Source organism: Bombina bombina, chromosome 6 (assembly GCF_027579735.1).
Source record: "Bombina bombina isolate aBomBom1 chromosome 6, aBomBom1.pri, whole genome shotgun sequence".
NCBI lineage: Eukaryota > Metazoa > Chordata > Amphibia > Anura > Bombinatoridae > Bombina > Bombina bombina.
Genome location: NC_069504.1, coordinates 899057242 through 899084292, shown reverse-complemented (window position 1 = coordinate 899084292; position 27051 = coordinate 899057242). Strand labels below are relative to the sequence as shown.

General features: G+C 39.2%; 1 protein-coding gene across 1 annotated transcript in view; it reads left to right on the top strand.

Annotated features, from left to right (window-relative positions):
* Nucleotides 1-27051, top strand: part of PIAS1 (protein inhibitor of activated STAT 1) — a gene marked incomplete in the record, with an annotated part of 380233 nt that overhangs the window by 235197 nt on the left and 117985 nt on the right. The window contains 1 exon segment of the mRNA XM_053719576.1: nucleotides 582-712. Coding sequence (XP_053575551.1) covers nucleotides 582-712 — 131 coding nt within the window.

Here is a 27051-nt window from a genome sequence, read left to right as displayed (position 1 = left end):
TACCATTTTGATTTTTTAAGCAGCATTTGGTAGAAAGGTCCTGCAGGCATTTGTCTCTACTTAAGACTTGTATCTGTTAAGTGCATTACTAAAAAAAAAAAATTGTGGGGTTGTGAATTTATTTTCTCAGTGAAAAAAGATGTTTTTAAATCCCTCCCTTTTTTTTACTTGTGGACTTTTACAGCTTGGGTATTCATTCCCATGAGTAAGGGATCGTGGACTCTCACCACCTGTATTAAAGAGAACATTTTTTACCTGATAAATTCTTTCCTTTCATGGTGGTGAGAGTCCACCAGCCCCCAACCTTTTCTTAGGATCCTTTTTGTTTTTTGAGCTGCTTTTTTTTCTCTCTTCCCTGCCCTCTATCTCTAATTTTTTTTTTTTTTTTTTTAATTATGTTCTACATTTTACAGCATAAAAAGTATTCTAGGAAGCAGAAATTGATGTTTTTAGTCCAGAAGTTTCCAGTCTAAATAGAATGCACTATAATCATACAAGAAGAAAATATTGATTAAAATAGATTATGGTCCAGAGCTACCTAGTTTTTCCTTGGCAACTGAAACAGGGTTTCTTTGTTTCAGACTCTTCATGGAAATTCTGAAGTGTTGCACAGATTGTGACGAGATTCAGTTTAAAGAAGATGGGTCTTGGTCACCCATGCGGTCAAAGAAAGATATTCAGGAGGTCTCTACATCTTATAATGGAGTGGACGGTGAGTACATGTTTGTGGGTGTTTAGCTCCCCCCCCTTCCCTAAATGTTGAAGGGATATTTTAAGTTGGTATATCATTTAAATTAATTGTATAATATATAGTGCATTGGAAGTGAGCTGCTTAAAAATGTGGGTGTTTTTTTTTTTTTTTTATTTTTTATTTTTTAAATAAAATAAAAAATCTCTTAATTGCCCACATCAAAGAGAAGCAAATTGTGCTTTCTGGGGCCTAAGCACATAGCAAGATAAAGGGCTCGATTTATCAAGCCCCTACGGCTGCAAGTTCTCACAAGAACTTGCTCGCCGTAATTTATCAAGCAGCGGTCACCAGACTCTAAGGTGGTGAAATTCAATCCCCGCGGTCGAGTCCGACCGAGGAGATTGACAGCTCCTGCCCGTGCGTGATTGGCTGTGCGCGGGCAGAGGGTAGGATTGCACGCGAACGCAAAATTGCGCTTGTGTGCAATGTTGATTACCTGCTGGTAATTTCGCCCCGCCACATGCGAGCTGAGGCGTACAGGGGCGCGTATACGTGCCCCTGTACGCCTCAGCTTTGATAAATCTAGCCCAAAGTAAGCAGTATGCATGACAACCACTCCAGGTCATGCACTTTATATTGCCTGCTGTGGACGATATACTGTATGTAGAAATTGAGTGCGATAGGCACCTTCTTAAATTTAACATACAAAAATGTATAGAACTTACTAGTTTAACAGCCCAAATTAAATCAGAACTTTATGAAATAGGTTTTGTGTCAAAAAATGGCAGAAGTTCATAGTCAAATATGTATGTTCGCACTGCATCGCTAATGGCACATTGTATTAAGTTCAGTGTACATTGTTTTTTGTGCAACTAACATGTCCCAACTATTTATCGTAAAATGCCCTGTTTTGTTCACAAAAGTAACTATTCAACTCTCCTCTGATTGGATGATTATAGGCAGACAAGTTTTTTTTTCCTTTATAGAATTTTCCTCATGACTCTTGCTCCAATAAAAGGGCATAAGCTATTAAATTAAGAAGCAGAACTTTTTTGTAAATTTCAATAAAGTTGCATTTAGCTAATAAACATAAATTTTACTTTTTGAAATTGTAAGTACAATAGTTTTGCCTTAAAAGGGGGCATAATAGGTCAACTTGTCAAATAATAGTTGTGATGGATATAAAATATAAAGGGACAGTGTACTGTAAAATTGTTTTTACCTTTTAATGTGTTTCCAATGACTTGTTATACCAGCTGCATAGTATAAAATGTATGAGAAATTGCCCCTTTATGTTTTTTGTATTTGAAATAGCTGGTTTTGTTCTTTGTAACCACAGCCTATCAAAATGGGTTGAGCTTGCAGGGAAACCAGATATCCTTAGTTTATCACTTTCTTTACACACACAGTTCTTTGTTATCCCTGTAAACCAAAGCCCAATACTTGGTACGTTTGAAAATAAACATTTTATTGCTTATATTTCTTCTGCCTGCTATGTTAAAACACGTTTTCTTTAACCTATACTAAATTATAGAAACGTTTAGAATAGGTAGGGATACCACAGGAAAAATTGCACTTTTTTAAATGCCGGCATAAAGTGAATTGAGCTATTTGTAAAAATTGAATACACTCCAGCAGGTCAAATGGTATATTGGAAACAAATTCAAGTGGAGAAAAAGTTAGAGATAAAGGTCTCTAACAGCTGCATTCCACACAACAAGGCAAGAGTACTCCTGACACTCAATATCAAATTAAAAATACTGTTTGCTGTTTTGTTACCGTAGCAAGTAGCACAATTATTCACAATTGTGGCCCCTTGCACATGGGTTCATATCTCTAAGTAATTCATAATTAAGAAGGGCAAGTCCAGTGTTCAATTTTTTGTTTTTTTTACATTTGATATGATGACATAATAAAATGCATGAGCTTCTTTGAAAATAGGTGCATAAGATAGTGAGCAATGCTTCTTTTATTGTATGTAAATTTCGATACATTTGTAGTATGCACACAAACACTTGCTCCTTAAAGTACATAAAACATTAAATGATAAAAAAAAGTGCCATTAAATATGTGCCCCAAAATAAAGGTATAAGATAGTGACCATTGAAACTGTATGAAACAGAACTATTTTATTGGAAATTTTTTATCACGTATTTTTTTTTTCTAATGTTAAGAAATGATTTACAACTCAACTTTCATCTGCACCCAACAAAACTAGGCAGGAGTTATCCTGCATTTATTAAATCATTCTCTGTAACCTTTTCAATAGGTGAAATATGTCCCTAACAAGTCATGCAATTTAGCATCTTTTTCCAATTAGTCCTTTTTTTTTTTTTCTCTTGTAAGATGTATCGAGTCCACGGATTCATCCTTACTTGTGGGATATTCTCCTCCCCTACAGGAAGTGGCAAAGAGAGCACCCACAGCAGAGCTGCCTATATAGCTCCCCCCTTAGCTCCACCCCCCAGTCATTCTCTTTGCCTACTCTAAGTAACTAGGAAGTGCAGAGCGAGTGTGGTGACAAAAATGTTAGTTTATTTCTCAAGCAAAAGTTTATTTTAAATGGTGCCGGTGTGTACTATTTACTCTTTGGCAGAAAAGAGGCGTTCTTATGCTGTGTAGAAGACCTACATACCATGGGTGTGATTCGCCCAGTTCCAAAGGAGGAACAGGGGCTAGGTTTTTATTCAAACCTGTTTGTGGTTCCCAAGAAAGAGGGAACTTTCAGACCAATCTTGGATCTCAAAATTCTAAACAAGTTCCTCAAAGTTCCATCATTCAAGATGGAGACTATTCGGACTATTCTACCTCTGATCCAGGAGGGTCAATATATGACTACCGTGGACCTAAAGGATGCGTATCTACACATCCCTATTCACAGAGATCATCATCAATTCCTCAGATTCGCCTTTCTAAACAGGCATTACCATTTTGTGGCCCTTCCTTTCGGGTTGGCCACGGCTCCCAGAATTTTCACAAAAGTGCTAGTGTCTCTTCTGACGGTTCTACGACCACGGGGCATAGCAGTGGCACCTTATCTAGACAACATCTTAATTCAGGCGTCGACTTTCCAGCTAGCCAAGTCTCACACAGACATCGTGTTGGCTTTTCTGACATCTCACGGGTGGAAAGTGAACATAAAAGAGTTATCTCTTCCCTCTTACAAGAGTTTCCTTTCTAGGGACTCTGATAGACGCAGTAGAAATGAAAATATTTCTGACTGAGGTCAGAAAGTTAAAACTCTTATCCACTTGCCGAGCTCTTCATTCCACTCATCGGCCATCAGTGGCTCAGTGTATGGAGGTAATCGGACTCATGGTAGCGGCAATGGACATAGTTCCTTTTGCCCGTCTACACCTCAGACCACTGCAACTATGCATACTCAAACAGTGGAATGGGGATTATGCAGACTTATCTCCTGAACTGCATCTGGACCAGGAGACCAGAGATTCTCTTTTCTGGTGGTTGTCTCAGGACCACCTGTCTCAGGGAATGTGCTTCCGCAGGCCAGAGTGGCTCATTGTAACGACAGATGCCAGCCTGCTAGGCTTGGGTGCAGTCTGGAACTCCCTGAAAGCACAGGGCTTATGGTCTCGGGAGGAAGCTCTCCTCCCGATAAACATTTTAGAACTGAGAGCGATTTTCAATGCACTTCAGGCGTGGCCTCAGCTTGCTGCGGCCAAATTCATCAGGTTTCAGTCGGACAACATCACGACTGTAGCTTATATCAATCATCAGAGAGGAACAAGGAGTTCTCTAGCGATGATGGCGGTAACCAAAATAATCCGGTGGGCAGAGGATCACTCTTGCCATCTCTCAGCAATCCACATCCCAGGAGTAGAGAACTGGGAGGCGGATTTTCTAAGTCGTCAGACTCTTCATCCGGGGGAGTGGGAATTCCATCTGGAGGTATTCGCCCAGCTGGGGCACACCAGAATTGGATCTGATGGCGTCTCGTCAGAATGCCAAACTTCCTCGTTACGGGTCCAGGTCCCGGGATCCCAAGGCGGTACTGATAGATGCTCTAGCAGTGCCTTGGTCCTTCAATCTGGTTTATGTATTTCCACAGTTTCCTCTCCTCCCACGTCTGGTTGCCAGAATCAAGCAGGAGAGAGCTTCGTTAATTCTGATAGGTATGCAGACCTAGTGGACAAGTCCTCGGTTCCACCGTGGACTCTGCCAATGAGGCGGTACCTTCTAATCCAAGGCCCGTTCACGCATCCAAATCTAGTTTCTCTGCGTCTGACTGCTTGGAGATTGAACGCATGATTTTATCAAAGCGTGGTTTCTCTGAATCGGTCATTGATACCCTGGAAGATTTATCATAAGATTTGGCGCAAATATCTTTATTGGTGTGAATCCAAAGGTTACTCGTGGAGTAAGATTAGGATTCCTAGAATATTGACTTTTGTCCAAGAAGGTTTGGAGAAGGGATTATCTGCTAGTTCTCTTAAAGGTCAAATATCTGCTTTGTCTATTCTACTTCACAAACGTCTGGCAGATGTCCCAGACGTTAAAGCATTTAGTCAGGCTTTGGTCAGAATCAAGCCTGTATTTAAACCTGTTGCTCCGCCATGGAGCCTAAACTTAGTTCCTAAAGTTCTTCAAGGGGTTCCGTTTGAACCTATGCATTCCATAGATATTAAGCTTCTATCTTGGAAAGTTTTGTTTTTAGTAGCTATCTCTTCGGCTCGAAGAGTTTCTGAGCTATCTGCTTTACAATGTGATTCCCCTTACCTTGTTTTCCATGCAGATAAGGTGGTTTTACGTACCAAACCTGGTTTTCTTCCTAAGGTTGTTTCTAATAAGAATATCAATCAAGAGATATTGGTTCCTTCTTTGTGTTTTAATCCTTCATCTGAGAAGGAACGTCTGTTACACAATCTTGATGTTCGTGCTTTAAAATTCTACTTACAAGCAACTAAAGATTTCCGTCAAATAGCTTCTTTGTTTGTTGTTTATTCTGGTGAACGGAGAGGTCAAAGGGCTACGGCTACCTCTTTCCTTTTGGCTGAAAAGCATCATCCATTTGGCCTATGAGACTGCTGGACGGCAGCCTCCTGAAAGGATTACTTCTCATTCTACTAGAGCTGTGGCTTCCACATGGGCTTTTAAAAATGAGGCTTCTGTTGAACAGATTTGTAAGGCTCTACAAGCAGTGGTGCCTTCCGTTTAAGGTCCCTGTCTTGTCCCTCCCTTCATCCGTGTCCTAAAGCTTTGGTATTGGTATCCCACAAGTAAGGATGAATCCGTGGACTCGATACATCTTACAAGAGAAAACATTATTTATGCTTACCTGATAAATTTATTTCTCTTGTGATGTATCGAGTACACGGCCCATCCTGTTTTTTAAGACAGGCGCATATATTTGTATTTTTAAACTTTCAGTCACCACTGCACCCTATGGTTTCTCCTTTTTCTTCCTAGCCTTCGGTCGAATGACTGGGGGGTAGAGCTAAGGGGGGAGCTATATAGGCAGCTCTGCTGTGGGTGCTCTCTTTGCCACTTCCTGTAGGGGGGGAGAATATCCCACAAGTAAGGATGAATCCGTTGACTCGATACATCACAAGAGAAATAAATTTATCAGGTAAGCATAAATTGTTTTTTTTGCAAATTTGTCCAATTTCATATTGACAGTGTGTGGCACATTAAAGGGACAGTCAAGTCCAAAAAAAACTTTAATGATTCAAATAGGGCATGTAATTTTAAACAACTTTGCAATTTGCTTTTATCACCAATTTTGCATTGTTCTCTTGGTATTCTTAATTGAAAGCTAAACCTAAGAGGTTCATATAATTTCTTAGACCTTAAAGGCCGTCCGCCTCTAAGCTGAATGCATTTTGACCACTATAGGGCGTTAGTTCATGCGTTTCATATAGATAACATTGAGCTCATGCACGTGAATATACCGAAGAGTGAGCACTGATTGGCTAAAATAAGTCTGTCAAAAGAACTGAAATAAGGGGGCAGTCTGCAGATATTTAGATACAAGGTAATTACAGAGGTAAAAAGTATATTAATATAACTGTGTTGGTTATGCAAAACTGTGGAATGGGTAAAGGGAGTATCTATCTTTTAAAACAACAATTCTGGTGTTGACTGTCCCTTTAATACACATTGATAAATCTTCACCCTTAGTTAAAAGTTCATAGAAAAGAAAAACACTCTGGTGAGAACAAATGTTGGACAATTGGACCTACGTTCTGCAGAAGAAATACCCAACCTTACCCTTGGACATATACATTAATTTATAGTCAAATGATCAGAACAACTTTATTTAGTTCCTCATTATTTAGGAGTTTTCATTCACAAACACTTGTTATAACACCAACAAATTCCGAAGCGCTGTCCATTGGTACAAAAGATAAAACTACAACGATGATACAATATTTAAGAAACAGGACTAAATTTATCAAACAAATACAGGAGGAATTGAGGTCCCTATTCCCGTGGGAACTTAAAATCTAGAAGGTTAGGAGGGTGAGAAACAGGAGGGTGGGGCTGCAATTGTGAGAATGATAGTACAGAGTTAAATTAATTCAACTTGCCTTATTGCCCTCATCTGCTACTGAGTTGAGTGCTAGGCTTCCTTAAACAAAAATATCTTTAGGGAACTTTAAAGGAGGACAGATTAGGGGAGTGTCAGACAGCACGATCAAGTGCGTTCCATTAGGTTGGTGCAGCACAAGAGCAGTCCTGTAGTCTTCCATGGAAGGTGGTGATGGTAGAAGATGCAAGGAGCAGGTCATTGTTGAACCATAGGGGTATATTTGAGGATTAGTGAGGACAGGTAGGGGCGGGGGCAGTGTTGGTAAGGGCTTTGTAGGTCAGGGTGAGAATTTTGAATTTAATTCTGCTGTGAATGAGGAGCCAGTGAAGAGACTCACAGAGGGGCAGGAAAGGTAGATTATCCTGGCAGAGGCATTTAGGATAGATTGAAGGGGAAGAAGGTGGTAGAGAGGATGGCCAGTTAGGTTATTACAGTAGTCAAGTCGAGATAACTAGGGAGTGGATTAGTTGCTTAGTTGTGTCAACGTTCAGAAACGGATGAATTTTGGAGATGTTGCATATATTGCAGGTATTTGCGGCAGGATGAAGAAAAATATTTGATGTGGGGGGATGAAGTGCACTTGGGATTATGGGGTTCCGCAAACAATATTAGAAAAGTCAGAAATATGAGTGGTGGGGGGGGGGTGTAGGAGCTCAGTCTTGGATATGTTAATCTTTAAGTGGTGAGAGGCCATCCACATAAATAGTCGCTGACATGAGAAAAAGTCAGAGAGCAGGGGTGGAGAGTTAGATCTGAGTATCATCAGCATAGAGGTAACATTTGAAGCAATAGCTGCTGTAAAGTTTACCCAGTGAAGAAGTATAAATAGTGGAGAAGGGGACCCAGGTGAGTGGATTCAAGAAACCTGAGAGTCTAGGAGTGGTTGGTCAACTGTGTCAAAAGTTTGCAGGAAAATTAGGATGGATTTGACCTTTGCATGTTTGAAGGAGGATGGGAATGAACCAGTAGAGAGGGATAGGTTAAAGATGCGATTGAGGGTGGAAGACAGAGAAGGTATTAGATGTGAAGGGATAGGGTCAAGCAGGTAATGAGATGTAAGACTATAAGGAACCCACTTTTCTTTCATGTAATTGGCAAGAGTCCATGAGCTAGTAACATATGGGATATACTATCCTACTAGGAGGGGCAAAGTTTCCCAAACCTCAAAATGCCTATAAATACACCCCTCACCACACCCACAATTCAGTTTTACAAACTTTGCCTCCTATGGAGGTGGTAAAGTAAGTTTGTGCTAAGATTTCTACGTTATGTGCTTCTCAGCATTGTTGAAGCCCAATTCCTCTGAGTACAGCGAATGTAAGAGGGACGTGAAGGGAGTATCACTTATTTGAATACGATTTCCCTAACGGGGGGTCTATTTCATAGGTTCTCTGTCATTGGTCATAGAGATTCATCTCCTACCTCCCTTTTCAGATCGACGATATACTCTCAATTTACCATTACCTTTACTGATAACTGTTTCAGTACTGGTTTGGCTATCTGCTATATGTGGATGGGTCTCTTTTGGTAAGTATGTTTTCATTACTTAAGACACTCTCAGCTATGGTTTGGCACTTTATGCATTTATATAAAGTTCTAAATATATGTATTGTACTTATATTTGCCATGAGTCAGGTTCATGTATTTCCTTCTGCAGACTGTCAGTTTCATATTTGGGGAATGTAAACATTTTTAAGAATTTTTTTTTCTTACCTGGGGTTTAGCCTTTTCTTTCATGTAATTAGCAAGAGTCCATGAGCTAGTGACGTATGGGATATACATTCCTACCAGGAGGGGCAAAGTTTCCCAAACCTTAAAATGCCTATAAATACACCCCTCACCACACCCACAATTCAGTTTTACAAACTTTGCCTCCGATGGAGGTGGTGAAGTAAGTTTGTGCTAGATTCTACGTTGATATGCGCTCCGCAGCAAGTTGGAGCCCGGTTTTCCTCTCAGCGTGCAGTGAATGTCAGAGGGATGTGAGGAGAGTATTGCCTATTTGAATGCAGTGATCTCCTTCTAAGGGGTCTATTTCATAGGTTCTCTGTTATCGGTCGTAGAGATTCATCTCTTACCTCCCTTTTCAGATCGACGATATACTTATATATACCATTACCTCTGCTGATTCTCTTTTCAGTACTGGTTTGGCTATCTGCTATATGTAGATGAGTGTCCTGGGGTAAGTAAGTCTTATTTTCTGTGACACTCCTAGCTATGGTTGGGCACTTTGTTTATAAAGTTCTAAATATATGTATTCAAACATTTATTTGCCTTGACTCAGAATGTTCAACTTTCCTTATTTTTCAGACAGTCAGTTTCATATTTGGGATAATGCATTTTAATTTAACATTTTTTACCTTAAAATTTGACTTTTTCCCTGTGGGCTGTTAGGCTCGCGGGGGCTGAAAATGCTTCATTTTATTGCGTCATTCTTGGCGCGGACTTTTTTGGCGCAAAAATTCTATTTCCGTTTCCGGCGTCATACGTGTCGCCGGAAGTTGCGTCATTCTTTGACGTTATTTTGCGCCAAAAATGTCGGCGTTCCGGATGTGGCGTCATTTTTGGCGCCAAAAAAGCATTTAGGCGCCAAATAATGTGGGCGTCTTATTTGGCGCGAAAAAATATGGGCGTCACTTTTGTCTCCACATTATTTAAGTCTCATTTTTTATTGCTTCTGGTTGCTAGAAGCTTGTTCTTTAGCATTTTTTCCCATTCCTGAAACTGTCATTTAAGGAATTTGATCAATTTTGCTTTATATGTTTTTTTCTTTTACATATTGCAAGATGTTCCACGTTGCAACTGAGTCAGAAGATACTTCAGGAAAATCACTGCACAGTGCTGGAGTTACCAAGCTAAGTGTATCTGCTATAAACTTTTGGTATCTGTTTCTCCAGCTGTTATTTGTATTGCATGTCATGTCAAACTTATTAATGCAGATAAAATTTCCTTTAGTACTGTTACATTACCTGTTGCTGTTCCGTCAACATCTAATTTTCAGAGTGTTCCTGATAACATAAGAGATTTTATTTTTTAAATCCATTAAGAAGGCTATGTCTGTTATTTCTCCTTCTAGTATAAATAAAAGTCTTTTAAAACTTCTCTTTTTTTCAGATGAATTTTTAAATGAACATCATCATTCTGATACTGATAATGGTTCTTCTGGTTCAGAGGTTTCTGTCTCAGAGGTTGATGCTGATAAATCTTTGTATTTGTTCAAGATGGAATTTATTCGTTCTTTACTTAAAGAAGTATTATTTGCATTAGAAATAGAGGATTCTGGTCCTCTTGATTCTAAATGTAAACGTTTAAATAAGGTTTTTAAATCTCCTGTAGTTATTCCAGAAGTGTTTTATCTCCCTGATGCTATTTCTGAAGTAATTTCCAGGGAATGGAATAATTTGGGTAATTTATTTACTCCTTCTAGACGTTTAAGCAAATTATATCCTGTGCCATCTGACAGATTAGAGTTTTTTGAGACAAAAATCCCTAAGGTTATGGGGCTGTCTCTACTCCTGCTAATGTACTACTATTCCTACGGCAGATAGTACTTCATTTAAGGATCCTTTAGATAGGAAAATTGAATCCTTTCTAAGAAAAGCTTACTTATGTTCAGGTAATCTTCTTAGACCTGCTATATTTTTAGCGGATGTTGCTGCAGCTTCAACTTTTTGATTAGAAGCTTTAGCGCAATAAGTAACAGATCATAATTTTATAGCATTATTATTATTCTATAACATGCTAATAATTTTATTGGTGATACCATCTTTTGATATCATTAGAGTTGATGTCAGGTATATGTTTCTAGCTATTTTAGCTAGAAAAGCTTTATGGATTAAACTTGGAATGCTGACATGTCTTCTAAGTCATCTTTGCTTTCCCTTTCTTTCCAGGGTAAATAATCATTTTAGTTCCTTTCCTCACAAGGAACAAAAGCCTGATCCTTCATCCTCAGGAGCGGTATCAGTTTGGAAACTATTTCCAGTTTGGAATATATCCAAGCCTTATAGAAACCTATAGCCAGCTCCTAAGTACCTATGAAGGTGCGGCCCTTATTCCAGCTCAGCTGGTATGGGGCAGATTACGTTTTCTTCAAAGAAATTTGGATCAATTCCGTTCTTAATCTCTGGTTTCAGAAACATTGTTTCAGAAAGGTACAGAATTGGCTTCAAGTTAAGGCCTCCTGCTAAGAGATTCTTTTCTTTTCCGTGTCCCAGTTAACACAGCAAAGGCTCAGCATTTCTGTAATGTGTTTCAGATCTAGAGTTGGCTGGAGTATTTATGCCAGTTCCAGTTCTGGAACAGGGGCTGGGGTTTTATTTTATCTCTTCATTTGTACCAAAGAAGGTCAATTCCTTCAGACCAGTTCCGGATCTGTCATTATTGAATCGTTATGTTAGGATACCAACATTCAAGATGGTTATTGTAGGACTATCCTGCCTTTTGTTTAGCAAGGGCATTATATGTCTACAATAGATTTACAGGATGTGTATCTGCATATTCCGATTCATCCAGATCACTTTTAGTGTCTGAGATTCTCTTTTTAGACAAGCATTACCAGTTTTGTGGCTCTACCGTTTGGCCTAGCCTCAGTTCCAAGAATTTTTTTCAAAGGTTCTCGGTGCCCCCTTTTTTCTGTAATCAGAGAATAGGGTTTTGGTATTTCCTTATTTGGACGATATTTTGGTACTTGCTCAGTCTTCTCATTTTCGAAGAATCTCATACGAATCGACTTGTGTTGTTTCTTCAAATTCATGGTTGGAGGATCAATTTACCATTCAGTTCATTGATTCCTCAGACAAGGGTAACCTTTTTAGGTTTCTAGATAACTTCAGTGTCTATGACTCTGTCCTTGTCAGACAAGAGAAGTTTAACATTGATATCAGCTTGTCAAAACCTTCAGTCACAATCATTCCCTTTGGTAGCCTTATGCATGAAAATGTTGGGTCTTAGGACTGCCGCATCAGATGCGATCTCCTTTGCTCGTTTTCACATGCGACCTCTTCAGCTCTGTATGCTGAACCAATGGTGCAGTGATTACTCAAAGATATCTCAATTAATATCTTTAAACCGATTTTACAACACTCTCTGACATGGTGGACAGATCACCATCGTTTAGTTCAGGGGGCTTCTTTGTTCTTCCGACCTGGACTATAATCTCAACAGATGCAAGTCTTACAGGTTGGGGAGCTGTGTGGGGGTATCTGACGGCACAAGGGGTTTGGGAATCTCAGGAGGTGAGATTTCCGATCAATATTTTGGAACTCCGTGCAATTTTCAGAGCTCTTCAGTCTTGGCCTCTTCTCAAGAGAGAGTTGTTCATTTGTTTTCAGATAGACAATGTCACAACTGTGGCATACATCAATCATCAAGGAGGGACTCAGTCCTCTGGCTATGAAAGAAGTATCTCGAATTTTGGTTTGGGCGGAATCCAGCTCCTGTCTAATCTCTGCGGTTCATATCCCAGGTATGGACAATTGGAAAGCGGATTATCTCAGTCGCCAAACGTTGCATCCGGGCGAATGGTCTCTTCACCCAGAGGTATTTCTTCAGATTGTTCAAATGTGGGAACTTCCAGAAATAGATCTGATGGCTTCTCATCTAAACAAGAAACTTCCCAGGTATCTGTCCAGATCCCGGGATCCTCAGGCGGAGGCAGTGGATGCATTATCACTTCCTTGGAAGTATCATCCTGCCTATATCTTTCCGCCTCTAGTTCTTCTTCCAAGAGTAATCTCCAAGATTCTGAAGGAATGCTCGTTTGTTCTGCTGGTAGCTCCGGCATGGCCTCACAGGTTTTGGTATGCGGATCTTGTCCGGATGGCCTCTTGCCTACCGTGGACTCTTCCGTTAAGACCAGACCTTTTGTCTCAAGGTCCTTTTTTCCATCAGGATCTGAAATCCTTAAATTTAAAGGTATGGAGATTGAACGCTTGATTCTTGGTCAAAGAGGTTTCTCTGACTCTGTGATTAATACTATTTTACAGGCTCGTAAATCTGTATCCAGAGAGATATATTATAGAGTCTGGAAGACTTCTATTTCTTGGTGTCTTTCTCATCATTTTTTCTTGGCATTCTTTTAGAATACCGAGAATATTACAGTTTCTTCAGGATGGTTTAGATAAGGGTTTGTCCGCAAGTTCCTTGAAAGGTCAAAGCTCTGCTCTTTCTGTTCTTTTTCACAGACAGATTGCTATTCTTCCTGATATTCATTGTTTTGTACAAGCTTTGGTTCGTATAAAGCCTGTCATTAAGTCAATTTCTCCTCCTTGGAGTTTGAATTTGGTTCTGGGGGTTCTTCAAGCTCCTCCATTTGAACCTATGCATTCATTGGATATTAAATTACTTTCTTGGAAAGTTTTGTTCCTTTTGGCCATCTCTTCTGCCAGAAGAGTTTCTGAATTATCTGCTCTTTCTTGTGAGTCTCCTTTTCTGATTTTTCATCAGGATAAGGCGGTGTTGCGAACTTCTTTTGAATTTTTACCTAAGTTGTGAATTCCAACAACATTAGTAGAGACATTGTGGTTCCTTCATTATGTCTTAATCCTAAGAATTCTAAGGAGAAATCGTTGCATTCTTTGGATGTTATTAGAGCTTTGAAATATTGTGTTGAAGCTACTAAGTCTTTCCGAAAGACTTCAAGTTTATTTATCTTTTCCGGTTTTAGAAAGGCCAGAAAACTTCTGCCATTTCTTTGGCATCTTGGTTGAAATCTTTAATTCATCTTGCCTATGTTGAGTCGGGTAAGACTCCGCCTCATAGGATTACAGCTCATTCTACTAGGTCAGTTTCTACTTCCTGGGCGTTTAGGAATGAAGCTTCGGTTGATCAGATTTGCAAAGCGGCAACTTGGTCCTCTTTGCATACTTTTACCAAATTCTACCATTTTGTTGTATTTTCTTCTTCTGAAGCAGTTTTTGGTAGAAAAGTACTTCAGGCAGCGTTTTCAGTTTGAATCTTCTGCTTATGTTTTTCATTAAACTTTATTTTGGGTGTGGATTATTTTCAGCAGGAATTGGCTGTCTTTATTTTATCCCTCCCTCTCTAGTGACTCTTGTGTGGAAAGATCCACATCTTGGGTAGTCATTATCCCATACGTCACTAGCTCATGGACTCTTGCTAATTACATGAAAGAAAACATAATTTATGTAAGAACTTACCTGATAAATTCATTTCTTTCATATTAGCAAGAGTCCATGAGGCCCGCCCTTTTTTTGTGGTGGTTATGATTTTTTTGTATAAAGCACAATTATTCCAATTCCTTATTTTATATGCTTTCGCACTTTTTTCTTATCACCCCACTTCTTGGCTATTCGTTAAACTGAATTGTGGGTGTGGTGAGGGGTGTATTTATAGGCATTTTAAGGTTTGGGAAACTTTGCCCCTCCTGGTAGGAATGTATATCCCATACGTCACTAGCTCATGGACTCTTGCTAATATGAAAAATGAATTTATCAGGTAAGTTCTTACATAAATTATGTTTTTTCAATTGACTACTTCTTGCAATTGCGGGTATTAGGCCCGCGGGTGCGTCAAATGCTAAACTTTATTGCGTCATTCTTGGCGCAAGGAATTTTTGGTGCGAAAAAATACGATTATGTCAACATTTCCGGAGTCATATGCGACGCCGAGACAGTTATTTTTGGCGCCAAAAAAAGTTTACCTTACGTTGTGCGTCATACTTGGCGCAAAACTTTTCATTACTTCAATACCCCTTGTATGTTTGCCTCTTGCTTTTTGCTATCAGAGGCCTATGCTATTGCATTTTTTCCCATTCCTGAAACTGTCATATAAGGAAATAGATAATTTTGCTTTATATTTTGTTTTTTCCCTTACATTGTGCAAGATGTCCCAATCTGATCCTGCCTCAGAAGTTTCTGCTGGAACATTGCTGCCTGACATCGGTTCTACCAAAGCTAAGTGCACTTGTTGTAAAATTGTAGAAATTATTCCACCGAATGTCATTTGTAATAGTTGTCATGATAAACTTTTACATGCAGATAGTGTTTCCATCAGTAATAGTACATTGCCAGTTGCAGTTCCTTCAACTTCTAATGTGTATGATATACCTGTAAATTTTAAAGAATTTGTTTCTGATTCTATTATGAAGGCTTTGTCTGCATTTCCACCTTCTAATAAACGTAAAAGGTCTTTTAAAACTTCTCATTTAGCTGATGAAATTTCATATGACCAACAACATAATAATTTATCCTCTTCTGATGAGGATCTATCTGATTCAGAAGATCCTTCCTCAGACATTGACACTGACAAATCTACTTATTTATTTAAAATAGAGTATATGCGTTTTTTATTAAAAGAAGTGTTAATTACTTTGGATATTGATGTAACCAGTCCTATTGACGTTCAGTCTAATAAACGTTTAAATGCTGTTTTCTGATATGATTTCTAGGGAATGGAATAAGCCAGGTACTTCTTTTATTCCTTTTTCAAGGTTTAAAAAATTGTATCCTTTACCAGCAAAATCTATAGAGTTTTGGGAAAAAATCCCCAAAGTTCTACTCTTAGATTGTACAAATTGAAATTACCACTGGCGCTTATAAAATAATAATCTAGGAATTACACTACCGTAACAGAGTGTGACTTATCTAAGTGTATTAGTGTAAAGAATTTTCTTGCGTGAATCAAATAAGTCTCAAATAGGTTTGAAAAAAAATATATAGATAAAAATATCTATGAAAGTGTATCAATGAATTCAATAGATGAGTCTGTGTATGCAGAAAAAAATGTGGAATAAATGTAGTACAGAGGTCTGGAGTAAATTCTACGCGTTTCACCCTCTGAGGGCTTTATCTTGATAATGCCCTCAGAGGGTGAAACGCGTAGAATTTACTCCAGACCTCTGTACTACATTTATTCCACATTTACAAGCTGCGATCCAGCCCCTCAAGTGGACTCTTTAATTTCTATGATTTGGGAGAAAAAGCCATAAGGAGGACCAAGGATCTGATCAGCTAAAAATTGAAGATAAAACTTCATTACTACAACAGCGGATGTCCAATATTGCAAGTTTCTCTGCTTAAACGTGCCGAAGCAGAATCCTAACAGCTGCATTATAACATCTTGTTAAAGATCATCTATACTTTCACACGCATAACATCCAGCGTGCACCCTCACAGCCTATCAAAAGAGGTGTGATTTCCAACAACCAATAGCATCGGAGGCTTGTTTTTTGTATTAAGCCGCGAAAGAGTATAACACACAAGGACGCTCAAAGAAGCGGTACATCAGCTCAGAAATGTTTCCGATCCTCAACGGACATTTGTAAGGTACCTTACGGTTTGCATAATATGGCTGTCACACACGCTAAGTGGCTATATTGATCAAGTTTTAAACTTTTATTGCCATTTTTTGTAAGGCCAATTGACTATATACCTACTTGCTTATAGGGAGACGTCCCTATGTTCTAATTCATATGTGATCACATTTTTAATGCTTTGAGTCTGTCTTAAGTTTATTAAATAAGGTATTTTTATCTATCATATCTATCTTCTTTATTTACGGACACCATTTATATTGCCTGCAAATACAGACTTATCTATCACATCCATCTCTTTATTTTAAGGACATTGTTTATATTCACGGACACTATTTATAATATCTGTATACACAGACTTATCTATCTAATGTGTTTTCTTATTTAACGGACACTATTTACGGACATCTTCTATATTGTCTGTATACACAGACTTATTTATCACATTTTCCCAAAAAAAAATGTTCTGCATACAGACTCATCTATTGAATTCATTGATACACTTTCATAGATAATTTTATCTTTATATATATATATATATATATATATATATATATATATATATATATATATATATATATATATATATATATATATATATATTTAAACCTATTTGAGACTTTTTTGATTCACGCAAGAAAATTCTTTACACTAATACACTTAGATAAGTCACACTCTGTTACGGTAGTGTAATTCCTAGCTTATTATTTTATAAGCGCCAGTGGTAATTTCTATTTGTACAATCTATCTTAACCCAAACTACTGAGGAGTAGTTTTATATCCGCCAGGCATTTAGGAATTATAGTAAGCGCCAACTCTCTCTTCACCACATCACTATTTCTACTCTTGCCAAATGTACCACTATTCCTATGGAAGATAGTACTTCCTTTAAGGATCCTTTAGATAGGAAGCTTGAATCTTATCTAAGGAAGGCCTATTTATATTCAGGTCATCTTCTCAGACCTGCTATTTCTTTGGCTGATGTTGCGGATGCATCAACTTTCTGGTTGGAAAATTTAGCGCAACATGAATTGGATTCTGACATATCTAGCGTTATTCGCTTACTGCAACATGCTAATCATTTTATGTGTGATGCCATTTTTGATATCAAAATTGATGTTAGATCCATGTCTTTAACTGTATTAGCTAGAAGAGCTTTGTGGCTTAAGCCTTGGAATGCTGATATGACATCTAAATCTAGATTACTATCTTTCTTTCCAAGGTAATAATTTATTTGGTTCTCAGTTGGATTCTATTATTTCAACTATCACTGGGGGAAAAGGAGTTTTTTTGCCTCAGGATAAAAAACCTAAGGGTAAATCTAAGGCTTCTAACCGTTTTCGTTCCTTTCGTCAGAATAAGGAACTAAAACTCAATCCTCCCCCCAAGGAATCTGCTTCCAATTGGAAGCCTTCCTCAAATTGGAATAAATCCAAGCCATTTAGGAAACCAAAGTCAGCCCCTAAGTCCGCATGAAGGTGAGGCCCTCATTCCAGGTAGGGGGCAGATTAAGGTTTTTCAAGGATTTTTGGATAAAATCTGTCCAAAATCATTGGATTCAGAGCATTGTCTCTCAAGGGTATCGAATAGGATTCAGAGTAAGACCTCCTGTGAGAAGATTTTTTCTCTCACGCATCCCTGTAAATCCAGTAAAAGCTCAGGCTTTTCTGAAGTGTGTTTCAGACCTGGAGTCTTCAGGGATAATCATGCCAGTTCCTCCTCAGGAACAAGGTTTGGGGTTTTATTCAAACCTATTCATTATACCAAAGAGAGAGAATTTATTCTGACCAGTTCTGGATTTAAAAATTTTGAATTGTTATGTAAGAGTACCAACTTTCAAGATGGTGACTATAAGGACTATTCTGCCTTTTGTTCAGCGAGGACATTATATGTCCACAATAGGCTTGCAGGATGCATACCTTCATATTCCGATTCATCCAGAACACTAAGTTTCTGATATTCTCTTTTCTAGACAAGCATTACCAATTTGTTGCTCTTCCATTTGGCCTAGCAACAGCTCCAATAATCTTTTCAAAGGTTCTGGGTGCCCTACTATCTGTAATCAGAGAACGGTATTGCAGTGTTTCCTTATTTGGACGATATCTTGGTACTAGCTCAGTCTTTACGTACTGCAGAATCTCACACAAATCAACTAGTGTTGTTTCTTCGGAAACATGGTTGGAGGATCAATTTACCAAAAAGTTTCTTGATTCCTCAGACAAGGGTCACCTTTTTAGGCTTCCAGATAGATTCAGTGTCCATGACTCTGTCTCTAACAGACAAGACACGTTTAAAATTGGTCGTAGCATGCCGGCACCTTCAGTCTGTCATTCCCTTCAGTGGCTATGTGCATGGAAGTTTTAGGTCTCATGACTGCAGCATCGGACGCGATCCCCTTTGCTCGTTTTCACATGAGACCTCTACAGCTTTGTATGCTGAATCAATGGTGCAGGGATTTTACAAAGATATCACAATTAATATCCTTGAATCCCAATGTACGACACTCTCTGACATGGTGGATAGATCACCATCGTTTGGTTCAAGGGGCTTCTTTTGTTCGGCCAATCTGGACTGTGATCTCAACAGATGCGAGTCTTTCAGGTTGGGGAGCTGTTTGGGGATCTCTGACAGCACAAGGGGTTTGGAAATCTCAAGAGGCGAGATTACCAATAAATATTTTAGAACTCCGTGCAATTCTCAGGGCTCTTCAGTTCTGGCCTCTGCTAAAGAGAGAACCGTTCATTTGTTTTCAGACAGACAATATCACAACTGTGGCTTATGTCAATCATCAGGGTGGGACTCACAGTCCGCAAGCTATGAAAGAAGTATCTCGGATACTTGCTTGGGCGGAATCCAGCTCCTGTCTAATCTCTGCGGTGCATATCCCAGGTGTAGACAATTGGGAGGTGGATTATCTCAGCCGCCAGACTTTACATCCAGGGGAGTGGTCTCTCCATCCAGATGTGTTTTCTCAGATTGTTCAGATGTGGGGTCTTCCAGAGAGAGATCTCATGGCCTCATCTAAATAAGAAACTTCCCAGATATCTATCCAGGTCCAGGGATGTTCAGGCGGAAGCAGTGGATGCGTTGACACTTCCTTGGAGTTATCAACCCGCCTATATTTTTCCGCCTCTAGTTCTTCTTCCAAGAGTGATCTCCAAAATCATCATGGAACAGTCTTTTGTGTTGCTGGTGGCTCCAGCATGGCCACACAGGTTTTGGTATGCGGATCTGGTTCGGATGTCCAGTTGCCCACCTTGGCCACTTCCGTTACGGCCGGACCTACTATCTCAAGGTCCGTTTTTCCATCAGGATCTCAAATCATTAAATTTGAAGGTATGGAAATTGAACTCTTAGTTCTAAGTCATAGAGGTTTCTCTGACTCTGTGATTAATACTATGTTACAAGCTTGTAAATCTGTTTCTAGAAAGATTTATTATAGAGTTTGGAAGACTTACATTTCATGGTGTTCTTCTCATAATTTCTCCTGGCATTCTTTTAGAATTCCTAGAATTTTACAGTTTCTTCAGGATGGTTTGGATAAGGGTTTGTCTGCAAGCTCCTTGAAAGGACAAATCTCTGCTCTTTCTGTTTTATTTCAAAGAAAGATTGCTATACTTCCTGATATTCACTGTTTTGTACAGGTTTTAATTCGTATTAAGCCTGTCATTAAGTCAATTTCTCCTCCTTGGAGTCTTAATTTGGTTCTGAAGACTTTACAGGCTCCTTCATTTGAACCTATGCATTCTTTGGACATTAAACTACTTTCTTGGAAAGTGTAGTTTCTTTTGGCCATCTCTTCTGCTAGAAGAGTTTCTGAGTTATCTGCTCTTTCTTGTGAGTCTCCTTTTCTGATTTTTCATCAGGATAAGGCAGTTTTGCGGACTTTTCAATTTTTACCTAAAGTTGTGAATTCTAACATTAGTAGAGAAATTGTTGTTCCTTCCTTATGTCCTAATCCTAAGATTTCTTTGGAGAGATCCTTACATTCTTTGGATGTGGTAAGAGCTTTGAAATATTGTGTGGAAGCTACTAAAAATTTCAGGAAGACTTCCAGTGTATTTGTTTTATTTTCTGGTCCTAGGAAAGGTCAGAAGGCTTCTGCTATTTCCTTGGCTTCTTGGTTGAAACTTTTGATTCATCAAACTTATTTGGAGTCGGGTCAGACCCCGCCTCAGAGAATTACAGCACATTCTACTAGATCAGTCTCCTCTTCATGGGCTTTTAAGAATGAAGCTTCAGTTGATCAGATTTGCAAAGCGGCAACTTGGTCCTCTTTGCATACATTTACTAAATTCTACAGTTTTTATGTATTTGCTTCTTCGGAAGCAGTTTTTGGTAGAAAATTTCTTCAGGCAGCTGTTTCAGTTTGATTCTTCTGCTTTTGATTTAAGTTTTTTTCTTTCAAAATGAAAATAAACTTATTTTTTTGGGTTGTGGATTAATTTTTTCAGCGGAATATGGCTGTTTTTATTCCCTCCCTCTCTAGTGACTCTTGAGTGGAAGATCCACATTTTGGTTATTGATATCCCATATGTCACTAGCTCATGGACTCTTGCCAATTACATGAAAGAAAACATAATTTATGTAAGAACTTACCTGATAAATTAATTTCTTTTATATTGGCAAGAGTCCATGAGGCCCACCCTTTTTATTGTGGTTATGATTTTTTTGTATAAAGCACAATTATTTCCAAATTCCTTTGTTGATGCTTTCTATTCCTTTCTTTATCACCCCACTGCTTGGCTATTCGTTAAACTGAATTGTGGGTGTGGTGAGGGGTGTATTTATAGGCATTTTGAGGTTTGGAAAACTTTGCCCCTCCTAGTAGGATTGTATATCCCATATGTCCCTAGCTCATGGACTCTTGCCAATATGAAAGAAATGAATTTATCAGGTAAGTTCTTACATAAATTATGTTATCTTTCAGTGGCTGGGGGGATGATGCAGAGAATGGCAAAGTGGGTTACTGGAGGTGGAGATTGAAGATTGCAGGATTGTGTCGAAATGTTTCAGGGTTATGCGTTTTGTTTAAAAAGTAGTCTGCCAGGTCTTGATTACTAAAAGCAAATGAAGGGTGTGTGCAGGTGGGTTAAAGGGACAGTTTACTCAAAAAATTTCTCCCCTTTAATTTGTTCCCAATGATCCACTTTACCTGCTGGAGTGTATTAAATTGTTTACAAGTAGCTCCTTTACCCTTATATTGGCATTTGAAATTGTTAATTTAGCATGTGGGGTATCCCCACCTATTCTGAAAGTTTGTGGCGCGCGTACCAGCTATAGATGAGCTTTGTAAGCACAGCCAGCAGAAGAAATTACACTCCCAGTATGATAAAGCAGAGATAAGGTAATAAAATGTTGATTTTCCATTGTTCTCTCAAAGCATTGGTGATTGTTTTAAGGACAGATATAAGATAAAGCAGCAGGTATATGTGCACAATGTGATACAGTAATGAGATCTGATTATACCTACAAGCTCAACCTATTTTATTAGGCTGTGGCTTCAAAACACAAAATCAGAGCTTTAATATACAGAAATAAACCTTAAAAAGCTAATTTTCATACATTTTTTACTCTGCATTTGGTAAAAAAAGCAATTGTAAACACATTAAGGGAAAAACTATTTTACAGTATACTGTCCCTTTAAGGAGTGAGTTGAAAGTAGAGAAGAGTAATTTCATGTAATTGGCAAGAGTCCATGAGCTAGTGACGTATGAGATATACAATCCTACCAGGAGGGGCAAAGTTTCCCAAACCTCAAAATGCTTATAAATACACCCCCTCACCACACCCACAATTCAGTTTTACAAACTTTGTCTCCTATGGAGGTGGTGAAGTAAGTTTGTGCTAAGATTTCTACGTTTGATATGCGCTTCTCAGCATTTTGACACCTGATTCCTCTGAGTACTGTGAATGTCAGAGGGTTGTGAAGGGAGTATCATCTATTGAATGTAATGGTTTTCCTTGCGGGAGATCTATTTCATAGGTTCTCTGTTATCGGTCGTAGAGATTCATCTCCTACCTCCCTTAGTCAGATCGACGATATACTCTGATATTCCATTACTTCTACTGATAACTGTTTCAGTACTGGTTTGGCTATCTGCTATATGTGGATGGGTGTCTACTGTTTCAGTACTGGTTTGGCTATCTGCTATATGTGGATGGGTGTCTTTCGGTAAGTATGTTTTCATTACTTAAGACACTCTCAGCTATGGTTTGGCACTTTATGCATTAATATAAAGTTCTAAATATATGTATTGTACTTATGTTTGCCATGAGTCAGGTTTATGTCTATTTCCTTTTGCAGACTATCAGTTTCATATTTGGGAGAAAAACATATTTAGGAAAATATATTTTTCTTTCCTGGGGTTTAGTCTATTTTCAATTGACTGCTTTTTCATAAAATTTAGCGGGCAAAATGCCAAAGTTTATTGCGTCATTCTTGGCGCAACAATTTTTTTGGCGCAAAGGTATGTCCAATGACACAAAATCGTAATTTCCGGCGTCTTAGTTGACGCTGAGTTCCTTGCACAAGGTTGCGTCTTCAATGAAGCGAGTGTGTCATTTCCGGATGTTAGCGCCAAAAAAAAATTCAGTTTGCGTTGTGCGTCATACTTGGCGCCAAATAATTTTTTTATTTAAAACCCCATTCCTATATGCCTCTTGCCTTTTCTATATCAGAGGGCTATGCTGTTTGCATTTTTTTTTCTCCCCATTCTTGAAACTGCCATATAAGGAAATTGATAATTTTGCTTTATATGTTTTTTCTCTTACATTTGCAAGATGTCTCAAATCCTGTCTCAGAAACCACTGTTGGAACCCTGCTGCCTGATAACAGTTTTACCAAAGCTAAGTGCATTTGTTGTAAATTTGTGGAGATTATATCTCCAGCTGTGGTATGTAATAGTTGTCATGATAAGCTTTCTCTTGTAATGGTGTATCCAGTCCACGGGTTCATCCATTACTTGTGGGATATTCTCCTTCCCAACAGGAAGCTGCAAGAGGACACCCACAGCAGAGCTGTCTATATAGCTCCTCCCCTAACTGCCACCCCCAGTCATTCTCTTGCAGCTCTCGACAAAGGAAGTACCAAGAGATATGTGGTGACTTAGTGTAGTTTTTACCTTCAATCAAAAGTTTATTTCTTCTGTTATGTGTGATCAGTCCACGGGTCATCATTACTTCTGGGATATAACTCCTCCCCAACAGGAAATGCAAGAGGATTCACCCAGCAGAGCTGCATATAGCTCCTCCCCTCTACGTCAGTCCCAGTCATTCTCTTGCACCCAACGACTAGATAGGATGTGTGAGAGGACTATGGTGATTATACTTAGTTTTTATGACTTCAATCAAAAGTTTGTTATTTTATAATAGCACCGGAGCGTGTTATTACCTCTCTGGCAGACTTTGAGGAAGAATCTACCAGAGTTTTTACTATGATTTTAACCGGAGTAGTTAAGATCATATTGCTGTTCTCGGCCATCTGAGGGAGGTAAAAGCTTCAGATCAGGGGACAGGGGCAGATGATTCTGCATTGAGGTATGTAGCAGTTTTTATTTTCTGAATGGAATTGATGAGAAAATCCTGCTATACCGTTATAATGACATGTATGTATACACTTCAGTATTCTGGGAATGGTACTTCACCGGAACTACTCTGTTAAAGGTCACTAATCTTTTTAATAAGTATTATATCATGTTAAACGTTTTTGCTGGAATGTAGAATCGTTTACATTGCTGAGGTACTGAGTAAATAAATGTTTGGGCTTTATTTTTCACTTGGCAGTAGTTTGCTTTGAATTGTGACAGTTTCGTTTCTCTTCACTGCTGTGTGTGAGAGGGAGGGGCCGTTTTTGGCGCTCTTTGCTACGCATCAACAATTTCCAGTCAGCTATTATTATTTTTCCTGCATGATCCGGTTCATCTCTGACAGATCTCAGGGGTCTTCAAACTTCTTGAAGGGAGGTACATTCTCTCAGCAGAGCTGTGAGAATTTTTTATATTGACTGGGGATAAAGACGTTACTCAATAATTTTTATGTCAATTTAGTTATGTTATCTTATTAATGGGAACAAAACCTTTGCTAAAAGTTGTGTTGTTTTAAAGTTGATGCTATAACTGTTTCTCAGTTCATTATCTCAACTGTCATTTAATCGTTTAAGTACCTCTTTGAGGCACAGTACGTTTTTGCTAAAAAAGATTATAACCAGGTTGCAAGTTATTGCTAGTGTGTTAAACATGTCTGACTCAGAGGAAGATATCTGTGTCATTTGTTCCAATGCCAAGGTGGAGCCCAATAGAAATTTATGTACTAACTGTATTGATGCTACTTTAAATAAAAGTCAATCTGTACAATGTGAACAAATTTCACCAATCTGCGAGGGGAGAGTTATGCCGACTAACTCGCCTCACGCGGCAGTACCTGCATCTCCCGCCCGGGAGGTGCGTGATATTATGGCGCCTAGTACATCTGGGCGGCCATTACAGATAACATTACAAGATATGGCTACTGTTATGACTGAAGTTTTGTCTAAATTACCAGAACTAAGAGGCAAGCGTGATCACTCTGGGGTGAGAACAGAGTGCGCTGACAATACTAGGGCCATGTCTGATACTGCGTCACAGCTTGCAGAGCATGAGGACGGAGAGCTTCATTCTGTGGGTGACGGTTCTGATCCAAACAGATTGGATTCAGATATTTCAAATTTTAAATTTAAATTGGAGAACCTCCGTGTATTACTAGGGGAGGTCTTAGCAGCTCTCAATGATTGTAACACCGTTGCAATACCAGAGAAACTATGTAGGTTGGATAAATACTTTGCGGTACCGGCGAGTACTGACGTTTTTCCTATACCTAAGAGATTAACTGAAATTGTTACTAAGGAGTGGGATAGACCCGGTGTGCCGTTCTCACCCCCTCCAATATTTAGAAAGATGTTTCCAATAGACGCCACCACTCGGGACTTATGGCAAACGGTCCCTAAGGTGGAGGGAGCAGTTTCTACTCTAGCTAAGCGTACCACTATCCCGGTGGAGGATAGCTGTGCTTTTTCAGATCCAATGGATAAAAAATTAGAGGGTTACCTTAAGAAAATGTTTGTTCAACAAGGTTTTATTTTGCAACCCCTTGCATGTATCGCGCCGATTACGGCTGCGGCAGCATTTTGGATTGAGTCTCTGGAAGAGAACCTTAGTTCATCTACGCTAGACGACATTATGGACAGGCTTAGAGTCCTTAAACTAGCTAATTCATTCATTTCGGAGGCCGTAGTACATTTAACCAAACTTACGGCTAAGAACTCAGGATTCGCCATACAGGCACGTAGGGCACTGTGGCTAAAATCCTGGTCAGCTGATGTTACTTCTAAGTCCAAATTACTTAATATACCTTTCAAGGGGCAGTCCTTATTTGGGCCCGGTTTGAAAGAAATTATCGCTGACATTACAGGAGGTAAGGGCCACGCCCTACCTCAAGACAAAGCCAAAGCTAAGGCTAGACAGTCTAATTTTCGTCCCTTTCGGAATTTCAAAACAGGAGCAGCATCAACCTCCTCTGCACCAAAACAGGAAGGAGCTGTTGCTCGTTACAGGCAAGGCTGGAAGCCCAACCAGTCCTGGAACAAGGGCAAACAGGCCAGGAAACCTGCTGCTGCCCCAAAGACAGCATGAACCGAGAGCCCCCGATCCGGGACCGGATCTAGTGGGGGGCAGACTTTCTCTCTTCGCCCAGGCCTGGGCAAGAGATGTTCAGGATCCCTGGGCGCTAGAGATCATATCTCAGGGATACCTTCTAGACTTCAAATTATCTCCCCCAAGAGGGAGATTTCATCTGTCAAGATTGTCAACAAACCAGATAAAGAAAGAAGCGTTTCTACGCTGTGTACAAGATCTGTTATTAATGGGAGTGATCCATCCGGTTCCGTGGTCGGAACAAGGACAAGGGTTCTACTCAAACCTGTTTGTGGTTCCCAAAAAAGAGGGAACTTTCAGACCAATCTTAGATTTAAAGATTCTAAACAAATTCCTAAGAGTTCCATCGTTCAAAATGGAAACTATTCGGACAATCTTGCCCATGATCCAAAAGGGTCAGTACATGACCACAGTGGATTTAAAAGATGCTTACCTTCACATACCGATCCACAAAGATCATCACCGGTATCTACGGTTTGCCTTCCTAGACAGGCACTACCAGTTTGTAGCTCTTCCATTCGGATTGGCTACGGCCCCAAGAATCTTCACAAAGATTCTAGGTGCCCTCCTGGCGGTACTAAGACCGCGAGGGATTTCGGTAGCTCCGTACCTAGACGACATTCTAATACAAGCTTCAAGCTTTCAAACTGCCAAGTCTCATACAGAGTTAGTTCTGGCATTTCTAAGGTCGCATGGATGGAAAGTGAACGAAAAGAAAAGTTCTCTTTTTCCTCTCACAAGAGTTCCATTCTTGGGGACTCTTATAGATTCTGTAGAAATGAAGATTTACCTGACAGAGGACAGGTTAACAAGGCTTCAAGATGCATGCCGTGTCCTTCATTCCATT